This window comes from Ochotona curzoniae, unplaced genomic scaffold (assembly GCF_017591425.1).
Source record: "Ochotona curzoniae isolate NIBS_2020 unplaced genomic scaffold, NIBS_Ocur_1.0 contig_908, whole genome shotgun sequence".
Classification (NCBI taxonomy): domain Eukaryota; kingdom Metazoa; phylum Chordata; class Mammalia; order Lagomorpha; family Ochotonidae; genus Ochotona; species Ochotona curzoniae.
Window position 1 is genome coordinate 21640639 of NW_024466607.1, and position 16392 is coordinate 21657030.

At 50.6% G+C, this 16392-nt stretch overlaps 1 protein-coding gene across 5 annotated transcripts in view; it reads left to right on the plus strand.

Moving 5' to 3' along the window:
* The window catches only part of FLNB (filamin B), a 131151-nt gene that overhangs the window by 111702 nt on the left and 3057 nt on the right, over positions 1 to 16392 (plus strand). For all 5 annotated transcript variants that reach the window (XM_040994691.1, XM_040994693.1, XM_040994692.1 and 2 more), the window contains 9 exons: positions 275 to 478; positions 1431 to 1583; positions 1687 to 1809; positions 5000 to 5266; positions 5884 to 6021; positions 6862 to 6977; positions 10591 to 10723; positions 12079 to 12255; positions 15833 to 16051. In XM_040994691.1, the coding sequence (XP_040850625.1) occupies positions 275 to 478; positions 1431 to 1583; positions 1687 to 1809; positions 5000 to 5266; positions 5884 to 6021; positions 6862 to 6977; positions 10591 to 10723; positions 12079 to 12255; positions 15833 to 16051 (1530 nt within the window). The remainder of the gene's footprint in view (positions 1 to 274; positions 479 to 1430; positions 1584 to 1686; positions 1810 to 4999; positions 5267 to 5883; positions 6022 to 6861; positions 6978 to 10590; positions 10724 to 12078; positions 12256 to 15832; positions 16052 to 16392) is intronic.

Consider the following 16392-nt stretch of genomic DNA (forward strand, 5'->3'; position numbering starts at 1 on the left):
AGGACCACCTCCCTTACTGGAGCCCAGATGTTTGGGAGTTGGGGGCTCCTGTCATTGGGAAACTGGTGACCCATTGGAGTGGCCTGTGATCCACCTGCTGGGTCTCACACATGAGAAAAAGTCGAGTGCATTCCTGCATTGCAATGTGGATCTCCTTAGATTCTCTGAGTTGTTACAAAGTCTGGAGAGAAGTCACTGTCCCATCCTTGAGAGTCTATTTCCCTCCCACTTCTCTCCTCACCTAAAAAAAACACTACTCTGTGCTTGGCTCCAGGCATCTCTTTCATCCCCCGGGAAGTGGGAGAGCACCTGGTCAGCATCAAGAAGAATGGCAACCACGTGGCCAACAGCCCCGTGTCCATCATGGTGGTCCAGTCCGAGATTGGTGACGCCCGCCGAGCTAAAGTCTATGGCCGTGGCCTCTCAGAAGGCCGGACCTTCGAGATGTCTGACTTCATCGTGGATACAAGGGACGCAGGTCTGTATTTGGCCCCAGAAAATTTTTAGAAAATGGGGGAATGTGCTTTTTTTTTTTTTTTTTTCTCTGGCTGCTTCCTCATTCCCACTACTAACCTACTACACTTGCTTTTTCTGAGTAGGCTTCAAGTTGTAGACCTACCTGCACCATCACTCAAGACTCATGGCCATCAGTAGAATAGGTGTTGTAACCTTATAGATGTTGAAAGTTCTTAATCCCTGTCTGTTTTTGGGATTTGAACTTACAGTCACAACAATTCTTAGACCTCTGCTTTAGTATCTGTTTTCAAACCATTGTTCCCAGCTGCCCAGGGTTTCTCATCATCCCAAGCAGAGGACATTTGTCCCCCAAGGGCATGGCATGTTCCACTGAGCAGGATTTTTATGGAAGTGAGGCATCTCTGCCTGTCCTTTTTTAGGTTGGCTTAGGCTTCTCCCAGGATGCTCTATCCCCATGTTGTCATCTTCTGCCTTCTTGAGTAACAGCCTCATTACTGAGTTTTGGAGAGAGACAGAGAAAGCTGGAGAGGTTTTGTCCCTGTGGGAAGATGCTGGCTGTTGACTCCTCTGTTATCCAACCCTCAGGCCTGCTGACCTAACCAAGGCAGCTGATAATGTTTAAATATTCATATTCTCAGGCCTGTAGCTGCTGACAAATGGAGACAGTGCACGTGTGTCTTGGAAGCATGGCAGAGTTCTGTCCCCAGCTAATTGTATAGATCACACACTTCGTGGGACATCAGTAGGGAAGGCTTCTCTGGTCAGAACCACATGCAACAGGCTGTTCCCCTGCAGGACTCCTCAGAGTCCTTCATTTCCTCTTCTGCCTTGCATTCTCCTTGTCTGCAAAAAAGTTAGAATTTAAAAGGGTCAGGTGTCCTTCATACATTTGTTCCCTTTCCCCCTTCCTGACAAGTCACCACCAGAACAACCTGGGGCTTCTGTGTTTACAGGTTATGGCGGCATTTCCTTGGCAGTGGAAGGCCCCAGCAAGGTGGACATCCAGACAGAGGACCTGGAAGACGGCACCTGTAAAGTCTCCTACTTCCCCACTGTGCCCGGGGTATACATTGTCTCCACCAAGTTTGCTGATGAGCATGTACCTGGTAAGGTGTCCCCTCTACCCTTGCTGCGTGAGGCTTGGCGTTTGCTTTAAGTGCAGTGGCCTGGCCTCGGGACAGTTCACAAAGACCTTCTTGGTCTCTCTAGGGAGCCCTTTTACTGTGAAGATTAGCGGGGAGGGACGAGTCAAGGAGAGCATCACCCGGACCAGCCGGGCCCCATCTGTGGCTACCGTCGGGAGCATCTGTGACCTGAACTTGAAAATCCCAGGTGAGCACCATAGTGCCCAGGGCTGGGGAACAGGCCCCATTGGGAAGTAAGTTCAATGCTAGCCAGAGCATACGGTCCAGGTTGGCCATGCTGACCTTGGCTTTTTTTTTTTCTTTTTTAAACATTTATTTTCATACAGCCCTATCCCCTCTGCAACAAATTATGATTATGTGCTAGCTTTTCCTTTTCTTTTTGTAAGGTTGTGTTATTTATTTGGAAGGCAGAATTACAGGAATAGGGGAAGACAGGGAAAGATGAATCTCCCATCTGTAGGTTCAGTCACCAAATGGCTGTGATGGCCAGTGCCTGGTTAGGCTGGAGCCAGGAGCCTAGAACTCCATCTGAGACCCCTACATGTGTGGCAGGGACCCAAGTACTTGGACCCTATCTGTTGCTTTCCTAGGTGCGTTAGCAGGGAAATGGATCAGAAGTGGAGTTGCTAGGACATAAGCCAGAACCCAAATGGGATGCCAGCATTACATGCAGCAGCTTAACAAGATGTGCCACAACACCGGCTCCTACTACCTTTTTCATCTTCTAAATAAAAATGACTTACTAGTGTCACAAGGGGAGAACATAATTAAGCCTTTTAGGTTTATAGATTTGCTCTCTTGAGTGGTATAATGTCAGTGAGGGAACTGCCCATGCCAATGCCATATCTGGAAGTATTTAGGAGGTGGCAACCCAGTAGCATCTTTCTGATATTTTGACATGTCTCTTCCATTTGTACAATGAGAAAGAGGGCTGTGCTGCACACTTGGGTGGGCAACGCTGCATCCTTTGGTGGTGACTTGCTCCTCCCAGGGCTTATGAAGCAGCAAACAGGCCATGCCATGTATCTGAAACATGGCCCAGGTTCTTCCCACAGAGAATCCTCCCTGAGGGAAATCACTGTGTGGAGTTGGCCATCTCCTCTGCCCACCAGCTGGCCATGCTGTGCAGGTATACAAACTATAGAGCAGTGTAATGCAGAGTGCAGATGAAGGTCGTGTGGTCCACTAACGAGAGAGCTGCTGATCCTGTGATGTCTGTTGACTCTGTGAGAGTTAGTGGGCTTCCTCCTGTGTAGAAACATCCATGTTGGGCCACGTGCCAGTGTGATCAAAGCCTCTGTAACATGAGATCCAGACGGGATCACTTAGCCAGAGCTGTCTTGGTTGTTTGAGATCATAAAATGTTCACCAAGGGCAGATATTTTACCCAATCCCCATTACAGGGTATCTAGGTTCAGTACCCACCTCTGGCTCCTGACTCCAGCTTCCTGTTCCCCTGGGAGATAAAGCGGATGACTCAAGTAATTAGGTCCCTGCCTACCCTTGTGGGAGACCCAGATTACGTTTCTGGCTCCTGATTTCAGCTCGGCTCCAACTAGGCTCAGTCCTACCTGGATGTTTGACAAGTAGTGTTTTCTATGTCTGTCTGTCTGTCTCTGTCTCAAATAAATAAATAAAATGCTCATGCTAAAAAGGGCCTTGGGCCCAGCCCAGTAGCCTAGTGGCTAAAGTTCTCACCTTGCACAAGCCAGGATCCCATATGGGTGCCGTTTTGTGTCCCGGCAGCCCCACTTCCCATCCAGCTCTCTGGGGAAGCAGTTGAGAGCAGTCTAAAACCTTTGGACCTTGCACCCACATGGGAGATCCAAAGATTCTGAGCTCCTGGCTTTGGATTGGCTCACCTCCAGCCATAGCAGCCACTCAGGGAGTAAATCAATGGATGAAATATCTTCCTTTCTGTTTATCTGACTTTCCAATATAAAAAAAAATCTTTAGAAAAAAATGGGGGGGGGGGAGTTTTGATGGGATGCCCAGGAGGCCATTGCTAGCCAGTGCCTCTCAGGGCTAGCCATGTCCTGGCAGCCCACTTGTCACACTGAGCCTGTCTCTGGTTTTGTGCCCTCATCTGATGAGGAAAGACCACCTTAACTGTGCAACTGGGGATGAGATATCTGTGCTTTCTGTTTCTTAGCACCTGACCAGCTAGCTCCTGGAAGAGCTGGTGCGTGCCTATCTAGCGTCACCTGTCCTGTCTCTAACAACTGCCCTACCTCTTGACTCTTTCTCCTTTCCGTTGCCTGGAAACAGACAATTGGCAAATACTTATCTCCTCATTACGTACATGCTCTCATTGGGTGCCAAGGTGAACAGCTCCCCAGCTTCCACACATCCTCGGGATCCTGGCCATGGAGGGGTTGCAGGCTGCTAGAGTGCAGTAATGAGAACTGGGTGCCAGCCAACAACAGGGACTTGTTTCTCAGTTGTGCAAGCCTGGGAGTCCAAGCCCAGGGTGCTAGCAGTGGCCTTGTTCTTGGTTGCAAGGCAACAGCTCTTTGTGTCTTCTCATGGAGTCTGCAAAGAAAGAAAGTGCTGCCAGGGTCTAGCAAGGGCGCTGATCCCATCACTAGGGGCTTCATGTTCATGATTTCATGTGCTCTAACAAACTCCTGAAAGCCCCATCTCACCACCACCACCTTGGGGAGTTGGGTTTCCACACAGGACTTTGGGGAGGGTTGTGGACTGTGGATCTATCACATGGGGTGACCCTTTGCCCACTTCCTGTCCTCTCTCTGCCCTCAGGACTCACGGTCATGAAGTGCTCAGCCCCAAACCCATAGGGCTGAGGGTGCAGGTTTGCACTGGCTCCAGGTGATGGCCTGGTTGCTGCCTGTCTGCACCATTACAGTGTGGGCACAGTCCTTAGCATGATGCAAACTGCCTTGGTGGAGTGGACACACTCTGTGTGCCCTGCTGGCAGTGACCTGGGACTGTTGTCCGTCTGAGATCCTGCCTCGGGCTCCTTGGTGTGCTCCCTCCTTGCACCTGCATGGTTTCCTTGTGCCATCGGGACTGATCTGTGATTGTTCACCTTGTTCTCTAAATGCATTCGCTTTGTGGCCTAACTGTAAGAAAGAACATGCTATACCCATTGGCTCTGGCCCTGGTCGAAGCGCTGTGTGAGATCCATTTGACTCCAGACTGGAAGGCTGTACAAGTGCTCTGTGTGCAAGAAGCATCCATGCCCCTCAAATGTTGTCTGCACCAGGTGGCATGGGAGGGGCGGCGGGGGCCTGAGCACTCCCCAGGGACCAAGCTGCACCTGCCTCACCGGCTACTGCTTGTCCTGCATGCCATACAATGCCTTGAGCCCTCACCCTAACCCTCTTCTTTGTCCCCCATCTCCCTGCCTCTTTCAGAAATAGACAGCAGTGACATGTCAGCCCATGTCACCAGCCCCTCTGGCCACGTGACCGAGGCAGAAATTGTGCCCGTGGGGAAGAACTCGCACTGCGTCCGCTTTGTGCCCCAGGAGATGGGTGTTCACACGGTCAGCGTTAAGTACCGTGGGCAGCATGTGACCGGCAGCCCCTTCCAGTTCACTGTGGGGCCACTCGGCGAAGGGGGCGCACATAAGGTCCGGGCAGGAGGCCCTGGCCTGGAGAGAGGAGAAGCAGGAGTTCCAGGTGAGGATCCTGGCAGGTATACTATGGCAAGAGAAAAAGAGTAGAGTCTGGGCCATGTGAGTGTCTACACCCTTGGGTGTGGTCCTAGAGAGGAAAATCTGCTGAATATTTTGGGGGTGTGTTCTGCTCACAGCTCCTGTAGCTAACTAAGTCTGGCCATGCTGTACTTACGTGTAGCTAAACAAGTGTCTGCAAGAGGGGCTTCTGGGGCCTAGAACTAACGGTGTGCCTCTGCGTCTCTGAGAGGGAAGTAGAGTCCTGGTGCTGTCACCAGAGACCTTGCTGGGCATTTTATGGATCAGTTTGTGCAGTGCTATAAACTGATTGCAACGGGCCCTGGTCATGGTGGCTGTGGGTGGGAGGATCTATAGGGAGTAGATAGAACTTGCTCCTCTTCTCCTGAGTTGGTTTGGGTATTCTCAGAAGGTGTTGGCTTGCCCTTGAACTTGCTGATAACCATCAGTGGTGCTTGGGAGGCCTCAGGATCAGGCTTCACTTGGGTTCTGCTTGGGATAAGGGCCAGCAACCAACTAAACTCAGTGCTGTGGACTGGAACACAGAGTGGGGCAGGGGCTATTCTGGGCTCTATCACTAACCAGCCATTTCTTTGCTCTCAGCCGAGTTCAGCATCTGGACACGGGAAGCGGGTGCTGGGGGCCTCTCCATCGCCGTTGAGGGCCCCAGTAAGGCTGAGATTACATTTGATGACCATAAAAACGGGTCATGCGGCGTGTCCTATATTGCCCAAGAGCCTGGTATGTACCCAAGGGTTGACTGAGGACATTTGCCTAGTCCAGAGATGGTGAGCTTGTAAGGAACAGTCAAGGAGTTGATGTATTAGAACACAGGAGAGAATCTTGTGAAAAATCCAAGTGCAGGGCTACAGCCTGATCGCAAAGGCAGGGGATTCCTGATCTTGGTGTCTTTGTTGAGCTCTTGGCTGGGTCTTTCCCTCAAGTGCTACGTTCTTTCCACCAACCAGCCTCTCTATTTGCCCACTAGCCAGGGGTCCCTGGCCAGTGTGGCTGCTCCAGCCAAGGGGCCTGGGCGCCTAAGCCCCCAAGAACTGACCTGCTTCACCTTTGTGTCTGTAAGTGCCTGGAACCCCTAGGCATCTGGTGAATCTTAAGGAAACCATCCTCAGGCTCATGGTTTGCAGTCAAATCAAAGGTATCACATGATAATATAAAATAGTGATTGATTGAAAGTTTGTAAGGAATAAGATGTGGTTCAGCAGCACATGTATGTCTTCATGAATGCAATAGACCCTAAGATTTAGTCACAATGTATTAACTGCCTTCGTTTCAAAGGAGTGCTGACAGGTTGATGAAAATAGAGACCTAGTGTTTCTCCTTCAATGCCATGAGTCTCCTGAATTCTCTACCGTACCACAGCCCAGTAGTTCTGGGTGGTTATAGGTTAAGAATCCCTAACCTTGTCCAACTAGAAAATTGTATTGGCACAGCCACAGCCGGGTGACAATCAGCAAAAAGCCATCGATGAGAGCCAGAAGTCCCTGAAGGCATCTTAGCCCTAGGTTTCCCAAGCCATGTTTCCAGAATCTGTGAAATAACCAGAGGTTCCTGTTCCCCTAGGTAACTACGAGGTGTCTATCAAGTTCAACGATGAGCACATTCCGGACAGCCCCTACCTGGTGCCCATCATCGCGCCCTCCGACGACGCCCGCCGCCTTACTGTTATGAGCCTTCAGGTGAGACGCAAGGAAACATCCACCTCCTTGGCCACAGGCCCACCAGTGAGACCCTTGAACTCCTGAGGCCGTTTCAATCCCATTCCCACCTGATCCTGGTGTTGCCGATCCCAGACGAGCTTTCCCCAGGCACAGTCGATTCCCAGTCACCAGCACATTCCCAAATGTGTTTGGGAATACATTTGCTTTCCCATGTTTATTTAAGAGGAACAAACGAAGCTTATTAATGATTGGGTTAAGGGTACTTTCTGAGCCCGTAAGTATGCAAGGAAACTACAGGAAGAACACGAGCAGCACCCTGGCAAGGAGGTTCACTGGCTCTTGTTTTGCAGGAGGTTGTGGCCCTCAGAGTCCAGCAGGTATGAGGCAGAGTGATGTCCTTGTGTCTCTAGAATCTGCCTCTTCACCTGTAGCTGGTCCCCACCTTGACAATTTTATGGCAAGTGGCATGCCAGGACATGCGACTTTTCTCGTCTTTAATAGATGCATGGTTGCATGTGTGCCTATGAGCCGTTGGGGTTGCCTCTGGCTGTTTGTTCAGAACACTGAAAAATAAGAACTCTGAACCAGGAGAACCAGTTAGGTTGGCAAATAACACCAGAATGCCAAAGTATGATTTCTGGCTTGTGGACATTCTAAAGAGCCTTCAGCTGCCCCCAGTGCTTTTGAAAAATATTCAATGTATTTGTCTGAAAGAGATAATTCACTCCTTAAGTACCTGCAACAGCCAGGGCTGGCCTGGGCCAAAGCAAAGAGCCTGGAACTTCAGCTGGGTCTCCCACACAGGTACCAGTTACCAAGTACTTCAGCTATCACTTCCTACCTCCCAGAATGCATGTTAACAGGCAGCTGGAATCAAAAATAGAGCCAGGACTGAAACCCAGGTGCTACTTATCCGTTGCACCAATTTTTTTTCATCCTTCCTCCCCAGCTCTTAAAAAGTAGATTCTTCTCATATCTCAGATATCATAGATCCACCTGTGAGACTCCAGGTGGCTCACTCCAAGGAGACCTGGGGAATGGCTGGTGATCCTTAATATCTGCCATTGATTTAGGGCCCCAGATTGAAACGGCCTCTTCTGGAGGACACCAAGAGCACTCACTAACTGGTTGCCGTGGCATTGATGTGTTTCTTGTGTTTCATGTAAAGGCTTCTTAACAGACCTTTCTTTTGTGGTCAATGCACCTCAAGCCTATAGAGGGAGATCAACCTAGCATTTATGGAAGGCACAGAGCTGCCTTCTTGCTTCTCGAAGGTTCCCTTCGGATCTTCTGAGGTGTTTATCTCCCTCTTGAGGCTTTGGCAGTGCATGGATTCAGGTAATGTATGTGATTCTGTCCGGGAAGGGCTGGCGTGGAGAGAAGCTTCTCCAGAGGTTTTATCTTAGGGTTGTGTCATTGTGCTGGGGGCGTGAATGTTGCAGAAGCACATGGCAGGCTGCGGCAAGCAGTGACCCCAACTGAGCAGAGGCGTTTGTTGGCGTTGTCATTGTTATCCTTGGGTCTCCGTGCCCAGTATATAGGTGAATTATTTATCAGACACTCGACATGAGCCTACGCAGTAGTAGCATCTGGGGCTGCCTAGGAAAGAGGGGCTCACGTTGCTCTGCCTTGCTCCTGACACTCTATAGGAAATTGAAGTTGTCTGGCCTTCAGTGGGTGATGGCCCTGCTGCGTGTGTCTGCAGGCTCTTCAGAAGCCTGGCTCATAGAGCACCCTGTTCCACTTTCCCACTCACAACACTGAAATATTGAATTGTTAGTTGTGATAGCACTTTCAGTGCTTTTAAATTTATTTTTAAATTTAAAAAAGTTATTTATTTGAAAGGTGGAGCTACAGAGAGAGAAGAGATAGAAAATTTCCATCCACTGGTTGGTTCACTCCCTACATGGCCACAAAAGCTGGGGCTGGGCTGGTCCAAGGCCAAGAGCCAGGAGTGTCTTCTTGGTCTCCCATGTGGATGCAGGATTCCAAACACATGGACCATCTTCTACTGCTCTCCCAGGTGCATTAGCAGGGAGTTGCAACAGAAATGGAGCAGCTGGGACTCAAACCAGTGCCCAAATAGGATGTTATAGGTGACAGCTTTTCCCATTACACCACAGCACCAGCCCCTGGTTCTTTTTTTGTTTATTTGTTTGTTTGGTTGTTTGTTTGTTTGTTTGTTTTAAAGATTTAATTTAAAGGAGATTTTTAAAAGAGGGAGAGCTCTTCCATCTGCAGATTCCTTCCCCAAATTGCCAGCAACAGTTGGGGCAGGGCCAAGCCATGCCAAATCCAAAAGCCCAGAACTCCCATCTGAGTCTCCCAGATGTGTGGCAGGAGCCCAAGTTTTTGGGCCATCTTCTCTTGCCTTTGTGTTAGCGAGGATCTGGATCAGAAGCAGAATAGCCAAGGCTGAACCTACACTTTAGTAAGGTATGCAGTTTAACTTGATAGGCTACAACACAGGCCTGAGGTGCTGCAAATGTAGTATATATGATCATGTGCCACTAGTGATGCTCAAATTAGGCAGCTAAGATGCAACCCTCACACCAATCTTGTCATCACCGTTACGATAGTCCTTGTCATCACCTGTGGAAGTTTCTAGAAGCATGGAACCCAAGTTCCAGCATAGGTGTACAGTATCTAAATCTGCATTGTAGCAAGATCCCCAGCAGATTCACTTGCACTGAATTGTGAATCCTGCTGCTTGGGAGTTATGGCTGTCTCTGGCCAGAACTCAGTCTAAACTCAGTCCATTACAGCTTGGTGGTGACCCATTCCAGGGTGATGTTGCTCAGCCTTGCAGCCAAACTTCTTAAGTTCTAGTTCCCTCCTCCAGAAGGGTGCCATTTCTCAGAGCACAAGGAGTGAGATAGACCCAACACAAAGCCAGAACTACCCCCTCACTGCTGCTCTGCAGGAAGGGCAGGTGACTTTGAAATGTATGTTAATACTAACAACCAGCTGGCGTTTTTGAATCAGACCCTATGCTGAGAGCTTTGCATACCTAATGTCTTCTCAGCAGCTCTCTGAGATACCGTTAAGTTTTATAGATGTGAAAAACTAAGCCTCAAAGAAATTAAAATAATAAACTCAGACCCAACTGATTCTCGGACATTGTCCAGGATTTTCTCCTTTGTGCATAGCCATTGACAACTATAGTAAAAGTTCCTCACTCCGACTGCTGGGAGAAAAAGGAGCAGACAGAGAATGATTCATGCCAGTGAGCGTGTGGCCTGTGATCTGCCAGCCTTCTCCTGAAAACAGGTTCTTGTTTTGGGGGGATTGGAAGACACTAGGTTTTCTGAAACTGAAACCACTGCATGATTGACTGGGCAATCAAGTCTGCAAACCCAGGAGCTGTGTTTTCCAACCTGCACCATGGTGATTCTGTGGGTACAAGCCCATGCATGCAGCTAAATGTCTGTGTGTCCTGCTTGCTTTTTTTTTTTTTTAACTCGAAGTTAATAGTGACCCATCCATTGTGTTGTCAGCTATTCTGTGGAGAAGCTTTCTGTGCCCATCTACTTGGGAATTGTCACTCAGCACCCCAAGTTGGCTCAGTGTGCACTCCTTCTTCTCAGGAAATGCTGAGGGCCATAACTTGTCTAATATATTAAATTCTCAGGAATCGGGATTAAAAGTTAACCAGCCAGCATCCTTTGCTATAAGGTTGAATGGTGCAAAAGGCAAGATTGATGCCAAGGTGCATAGCCCCTCAGGAGCTGTGGAGGAATGCCATGTGTCTGAGCTGGAGCCAGGTAAGCAGGTGGTTTGGGGTGGAGGTCCCCATACCAGCACTTTCCGACAGATATTCTTGCACGCGTTCAGCCCAGCAGATGACCCACCAGGCGAGCTTTTGAGAGCTCTGCCCCAGACCTTGTTTATAAACTCAGGTGTCAGTGTCTGCCAGACTCTGCTTTGCCCTGATGTTCCTCATTTAGCCTTTGCTTCTCCATTTGGTGTACCAAATCCTGCTTTATTTCCTGAGATTTCATTGTGATGTTAAAGTCTTACAGACTTTTATGATGCTATGGACCTTTGGATGTGAATTAAGTATGGGAGAAGAGAGATAGGTTATACTCATCTGTGATTCTGTAAAAGAGGGGCTGGCTCTCTAAGGCCTAATATCCAGAGGTTTTCCAGACCACTGCCTTAGTATTTGGCATTTACCCCAACTGCAACAAGTTTCAATGAGACCACAGCCAGTGAGGGTTTATCTTATTATCTATCAGACCAGCAGGAAGGGGAAGAGTTTTGTGTAAGATTCCTTCCCTCTGAGAGCTGCTTAGCATCCCATGAGGATGGGCCAGCTGCAGCCAGCTCAGTGGAGACAACATCTACCCGCTTACACCCAAGTCAGCACTGCTTACTCACGGGAGCACTGAGAAGCAAATGGCAAAGTGGCCTGGCCTGCTCAATAGGACTTCTCGGGAGAGGACACCTGCCCCTTCTGGGCCTTTGGTGTGTTCCCCGTTAGTGTATGAGAGTAGAAAATCAAGAACCTCAGCTAACATGGGGGTGTCTTTTTTTCCCCCTGGGCAGAAAGAGCAGTGGGGAGCCTTGGGAAGAGCCAGTGTAGAAGACAGCCCATGTCGGGTTGGGTGTTTGGTCACATCAGGGAATGTGCTGGTGCTTTCTGAAAGGCAAAAAGAAGTGCTGCAGAGAATGGTGCCCAGAGATTGAGGTGGGGGGGGGGGATTCAGAAAGGTGGTACCTAGTTCCATGACTGGGTAGGACGGGGATAATTCGGGTAGCAGGACTAAGAGCTAGCCAGAAGCAAACAAGGGTAGGTGAGGGTTTTAAAGAGTTGACTGTGTATTAGGGGTTTGAATGAGGGCTTTAAGGAGCATGAATTCAGAAGGCAGTCAAGGGTGCAAGGATTGGCCATGAGCCTGGGCAGGGAGCAGAACAGACTCTCTGCATCCCAGGGTGGGCAGGTCATGTGGTAGTGCAGGGTGGCTGGATATTGCAGGTACCCATTCTGGTGGTCATTCAGTGATCTAACGTAGGCCAGCTTGGGTGCACCTGCAGCTCTTTGCCCTCCCTAGAGTCAGGGGAGTGGGGCGTCTGTGTCCTTGGTGTGATCCCCATGTGCCTGTGCTTCTCTTCCTAGATAAGTATGCCGTCCGTTTCATCCCCCATGAGAATGGTATCCACACAATCGACGTCAAGTTCAATGGAAGCCATGTGGTCGGAAGCCCCTTCAAAGTGCGTGTTGGGGAGCCGGGACAGGCGGGGAACCCTGCCCTGGTGTCTGCCTATGGCGCAGGCCTGGAAGGGGGCACCACAGGTAACACAATACCCCATGTATTATCTCTGCTGCAGATTTAGCTGTGCTATCTGCTGGGATGGAGGGCAGTGGAGCTGGGACAGAACTTCACAGTTGCATTGGCACATGGGGTTTGAGCCAAGTGCAATGAGGCCTATTTGCTATGTTCATTGCACTTCATCAATGTCTCCCTTTGCTGGTCTTTAGGCCTCAGTGCCAGCATGCTGAGATGAGAGTCAAGGAATGTAGCACAGTGCTGTTTGTTAGGGATTTTTTTTTTCATTGTATCAGTTTGTTTTTTGAGAGAAATCAAGGTAGGCTGGTCCACTCTCTCTCATGCACAGGTCCACTTCCCTGCACAAACCTGCAGTAACCTGTGGGTCAAAGCTGGAAGCCAGGAGCTCAGTCTTGGGCTCCCATGTGGTAGGTGGCAGGGACCCAATTGCTCAGGCCACAACTGCTGCCTCCTAGAGTCTGGTATGGGAAAGCTGGCATCAGGAGCTGGAGCTGGATATCAAACACTGGCACTGTGATGTGGGTAGCACAAAGGTCCCTTGAGCCAGCAGCTATTGAAGAGGATCCCAGGGATGGGCACGAGTCATATCCAGAGCATTGCTGCCTGGCCCTGGCTTTCGGCAGTATGGCTGCTCTAGGCATTGCTCTGAACCCTCCGGGGAAGGCCCCTGCTTTCCCAGTGCCGTGTATGTGCACCCCTCATAAGCTCCCCACCCTGAGAGTGAAGTGAGCAGACTCACCCAGCTGGAGGCCAGCCATCCTGCCCTGATGAGCAAGTGTCCTGAGGCATGGAGGGGCCCTGCCTAAGGCCAGGAGTTCGGAGAAGACTCTAGCCACACAGTAGTGCCAGCCGAGTGACCCCCTGGGGTGTGGGGTTGCTGCCAAATTCCCCAGGTGCACCCAGCATGGCTCCGGCCTGGAAAGAATCAGGAATTGGTTCATGTCCAGGACTCGGAGACAGAGGCTTTTACCCCTGACTTCTATGGCTCCTCCCCTAGAGGCACTCACTGTGCCCCAGCCCTCTTTGTGGAGTGCCCAAGAGTGGTTTCCAGGCCATAGTTAGGGCATTGTAGTGACCCACTATCAAAGGGCCAGCTGAGGTTCTACTGGCATTTGAAGGGCACAGCCAGCCTTAGTCCACCCCACAGTGGCCACTGGTGTCCCCCACACAGGCAGGGGCCAACTGCACCCAGGGACTCTCCCACTGCCTCTTGGCAGTTAGCACACCTTCTCAGGTGCTCAGCTTTCAGTCTGTGCCTTGTCAGTGCCAGGACATGCCTCTGAGATAGTAGTGGCTGGGGTTACTAGGAGGCTCAAGCCATGAGGGGTGAGAAACAGATTAGCACTGTTCCGAACCCTGGGTCAATACCGCCCTTGTCCAGGGGAAGGTGTCTGTTTTTCTAGGCCTCAGACTCCCCAGCCCTTGTGCACATGTCCATGTGGAGGTTCCACAGCTATGGGAGGGAGACACGTGGAAGGTTCCATGAGTTCTGGCTGCACCCTACCCTCTAGAACAAAGCAAGCACCCTGCGTCTGCATGGGTGCCTGGCTGTGTCTCTTAGCCAAAGCTGTAAAGAGTGCATTCTGTAAGTCTAGGGGCAGAGTAGTGGAAGAATGATGGAGGGGAAGCTCTGCCAGTGAGGGCAAGCTCACAGGTCCTGAGTTAGGCCTGGGAATACTGGACCCTGTGGAGTAGTTTTTCCCAGTGAGGAGTCCAGGAGCCCCAGATTGCAGCAGGTGTAGCACACAAACCTTCTCGTGGAACTCGTGGGGCCTTGGCTGGATGCACTGGGGGATGGACATGAGACTGCCATGCCCTGAGAGAAACATCTTGGGCACCAGCTACTTTCTCGAGCTAGAAGCAGTGGAGACCCTTGTGTACATGTGCGTTATTTCCCCTGTCCCTTCTCAGACAAGTGCTTTACCTCTAGGTTAGATTAGACCCAGCGATCAAAAATCTGCTGGTCCCCAGCCGTGTGACTGGGCACACTATTGGGCCTCTCTGTGACTCTACTTCCTTTTTCTGTAAAGTGGGTATAAAAACAGATCTCACTTAATAGATTTCTCAGCCTTAAAGGAGATTGTGGCTAAGTAGCCCTTGTCCTGTGATTCTTTATTTGAAAGGCAGAGACAGAATCTTCAATCTGATGGTTTACTCCCCAGATATGTGCAAAGCTGGAACCAGGAGTCGGGAACTCCCTCCTGGTTCCCCATATAGTTGACAGAGGCCTGAGCGATTGGGCCATCTTCTACTGGCTTCCCAAGCACATTAGCAGGAAGCTGGATCAGAAGTAAAGCACCCAGGACTCTGGCACTCCGGCATCACAAGCCTTGGCTGAATGCCAGCTCTGGCCACATTTTCAGTTTTGCTTAAAAATAACTTTCCTTATCGGCACCTTACAGATATTTCCTGGACGTATATGTTTCCCTCACTCCCCAACATCCACCTCCCCTACATGCATGCCCACTGCTGCCCAGGGGCCTTCTCAGCAACCCAGATCAGATGCTAGGACGTGGCTGAGATTGCAAGGGCCACCTTGGAGGAGCCTCAGGAGCCTCCAGGAACAGCTGAGTTGTATCTGCACAATAGCAGCTGCTTTGTTTTTCTGATGGCCAGAACAATCGGCCTTTCTCTGGCCTAGGAGCTATAATTAAATCAGAATATTTCCTAGCTGGGGTGGCATCTAGGCCTCTGGCATTTAAAAAAAAAAAAGCACAGCCCTGCCTGGGTACTGTACAGGGATGTTCCACAGAAGACACTGCGGCTGGGGTCTATAAACCCAACTAGTCCCCACTGAGCCCCTTTCTCCCTCTGACCTGAAAATGGGTAGGGGCTTTTAGTGGAGCAGTGGGCCTGGGTGGGAGCACCTCTGTGGTCTTCAGTAGGTGCTGCTTGGGCCTCTCCTTTTGTCATGAGGCTGTACGACTGGGCAGGAATGACTGTGGGCCAGCCAAGAGGTCACATGACTTACGGCTTTCGTGAGAACATCCAAGGCAGCCCCACTGTCCATCTGGTGGCCAAGAGACACACCTGGGCAGACATGGTTCAGACCCAGCTCACCAAGAGTCATTTCTGGAATCGGGGGGCACTGAGAAAGGATTCCACGCACAGAGCCTGCAGTGTGGACACAGTTGGCTAGTGCTGCTAGCTGGCACCTGTCCCTCTGTGTCTGCAGATCACAGCATTGGCCCAGGCCTTAGCATGGTCTCTATGAGAAGCAAGGCAAGAGATACTAGATTCTGGCCCTCCCACCCCCACCAAAGTCCACTCAGAGCAGCAGGGAAAGGTCAGAAGGGCCCACGCCTCCCCTCCTCCCTGTTGGCCATGGCCCATGCTCAGAGGACAGTGCATGGTGCCCAGGCAGTGGGTGCTTGTGGGCAAAATGTCAGCCCTGCTCACATTGCTTTGGCCTGGACAGGGTCTTTCATGCTGGGACAGGTAAGTGGGTTCCTGAGCCACTGAAGCTAGCTTTCTGTGAGGGGACTGAGTGCTCCCTTCCCACAGCAAAGCCCCCAAAGCACACCTGCTTTCCCCTTCTCCACCCCAGATCATCATTACACCACCCTCTCTCCTTCTTCCCAGGTATCCAGTCTGAGTTCTATATCAACACCACTCGCGCGGGCCCAGGGACATTGTCTGTCACCATCGAAGGCCCGTCCAAGGTGAAAATGGATTGCCAGGAAACCCCGGAAGGCTACAAAGTCATGTACACGCCCATGGCCCCTGGAAACTACCTGATCGGCATCAAATACGGCGGGCCCAACCACATCATGGGCAGTCCCTTCAAGGCCAAGGTGACAGGTAAGCACTGACCCACTTCGTGCAGGGTTCCTCCTCACTGTGGAGTGAACTGTTCTCGGGAAACAAACCCTGGTAGAACCAAGGGTGACTACGGATCTTGAGTTGCTTTGAATCGTCACCATAAGCAGGTGGCATGAGGTACCAGGCACTGTGTGTGCAAAGCATCTTCCATCCACTGGTTCACTCCCCAGATGGCTGCAGTGGCTGGAGCTCTGTCAATCCAAAACCAGGAGTAAAATGATCAAATATTTTATTAAGTCGTAGAAAAACATATCTCCTCCAGAACACTGGGGGAAAATAGCAAACTGCGGAAACTGTCTGACATCTTACGATAGATACCA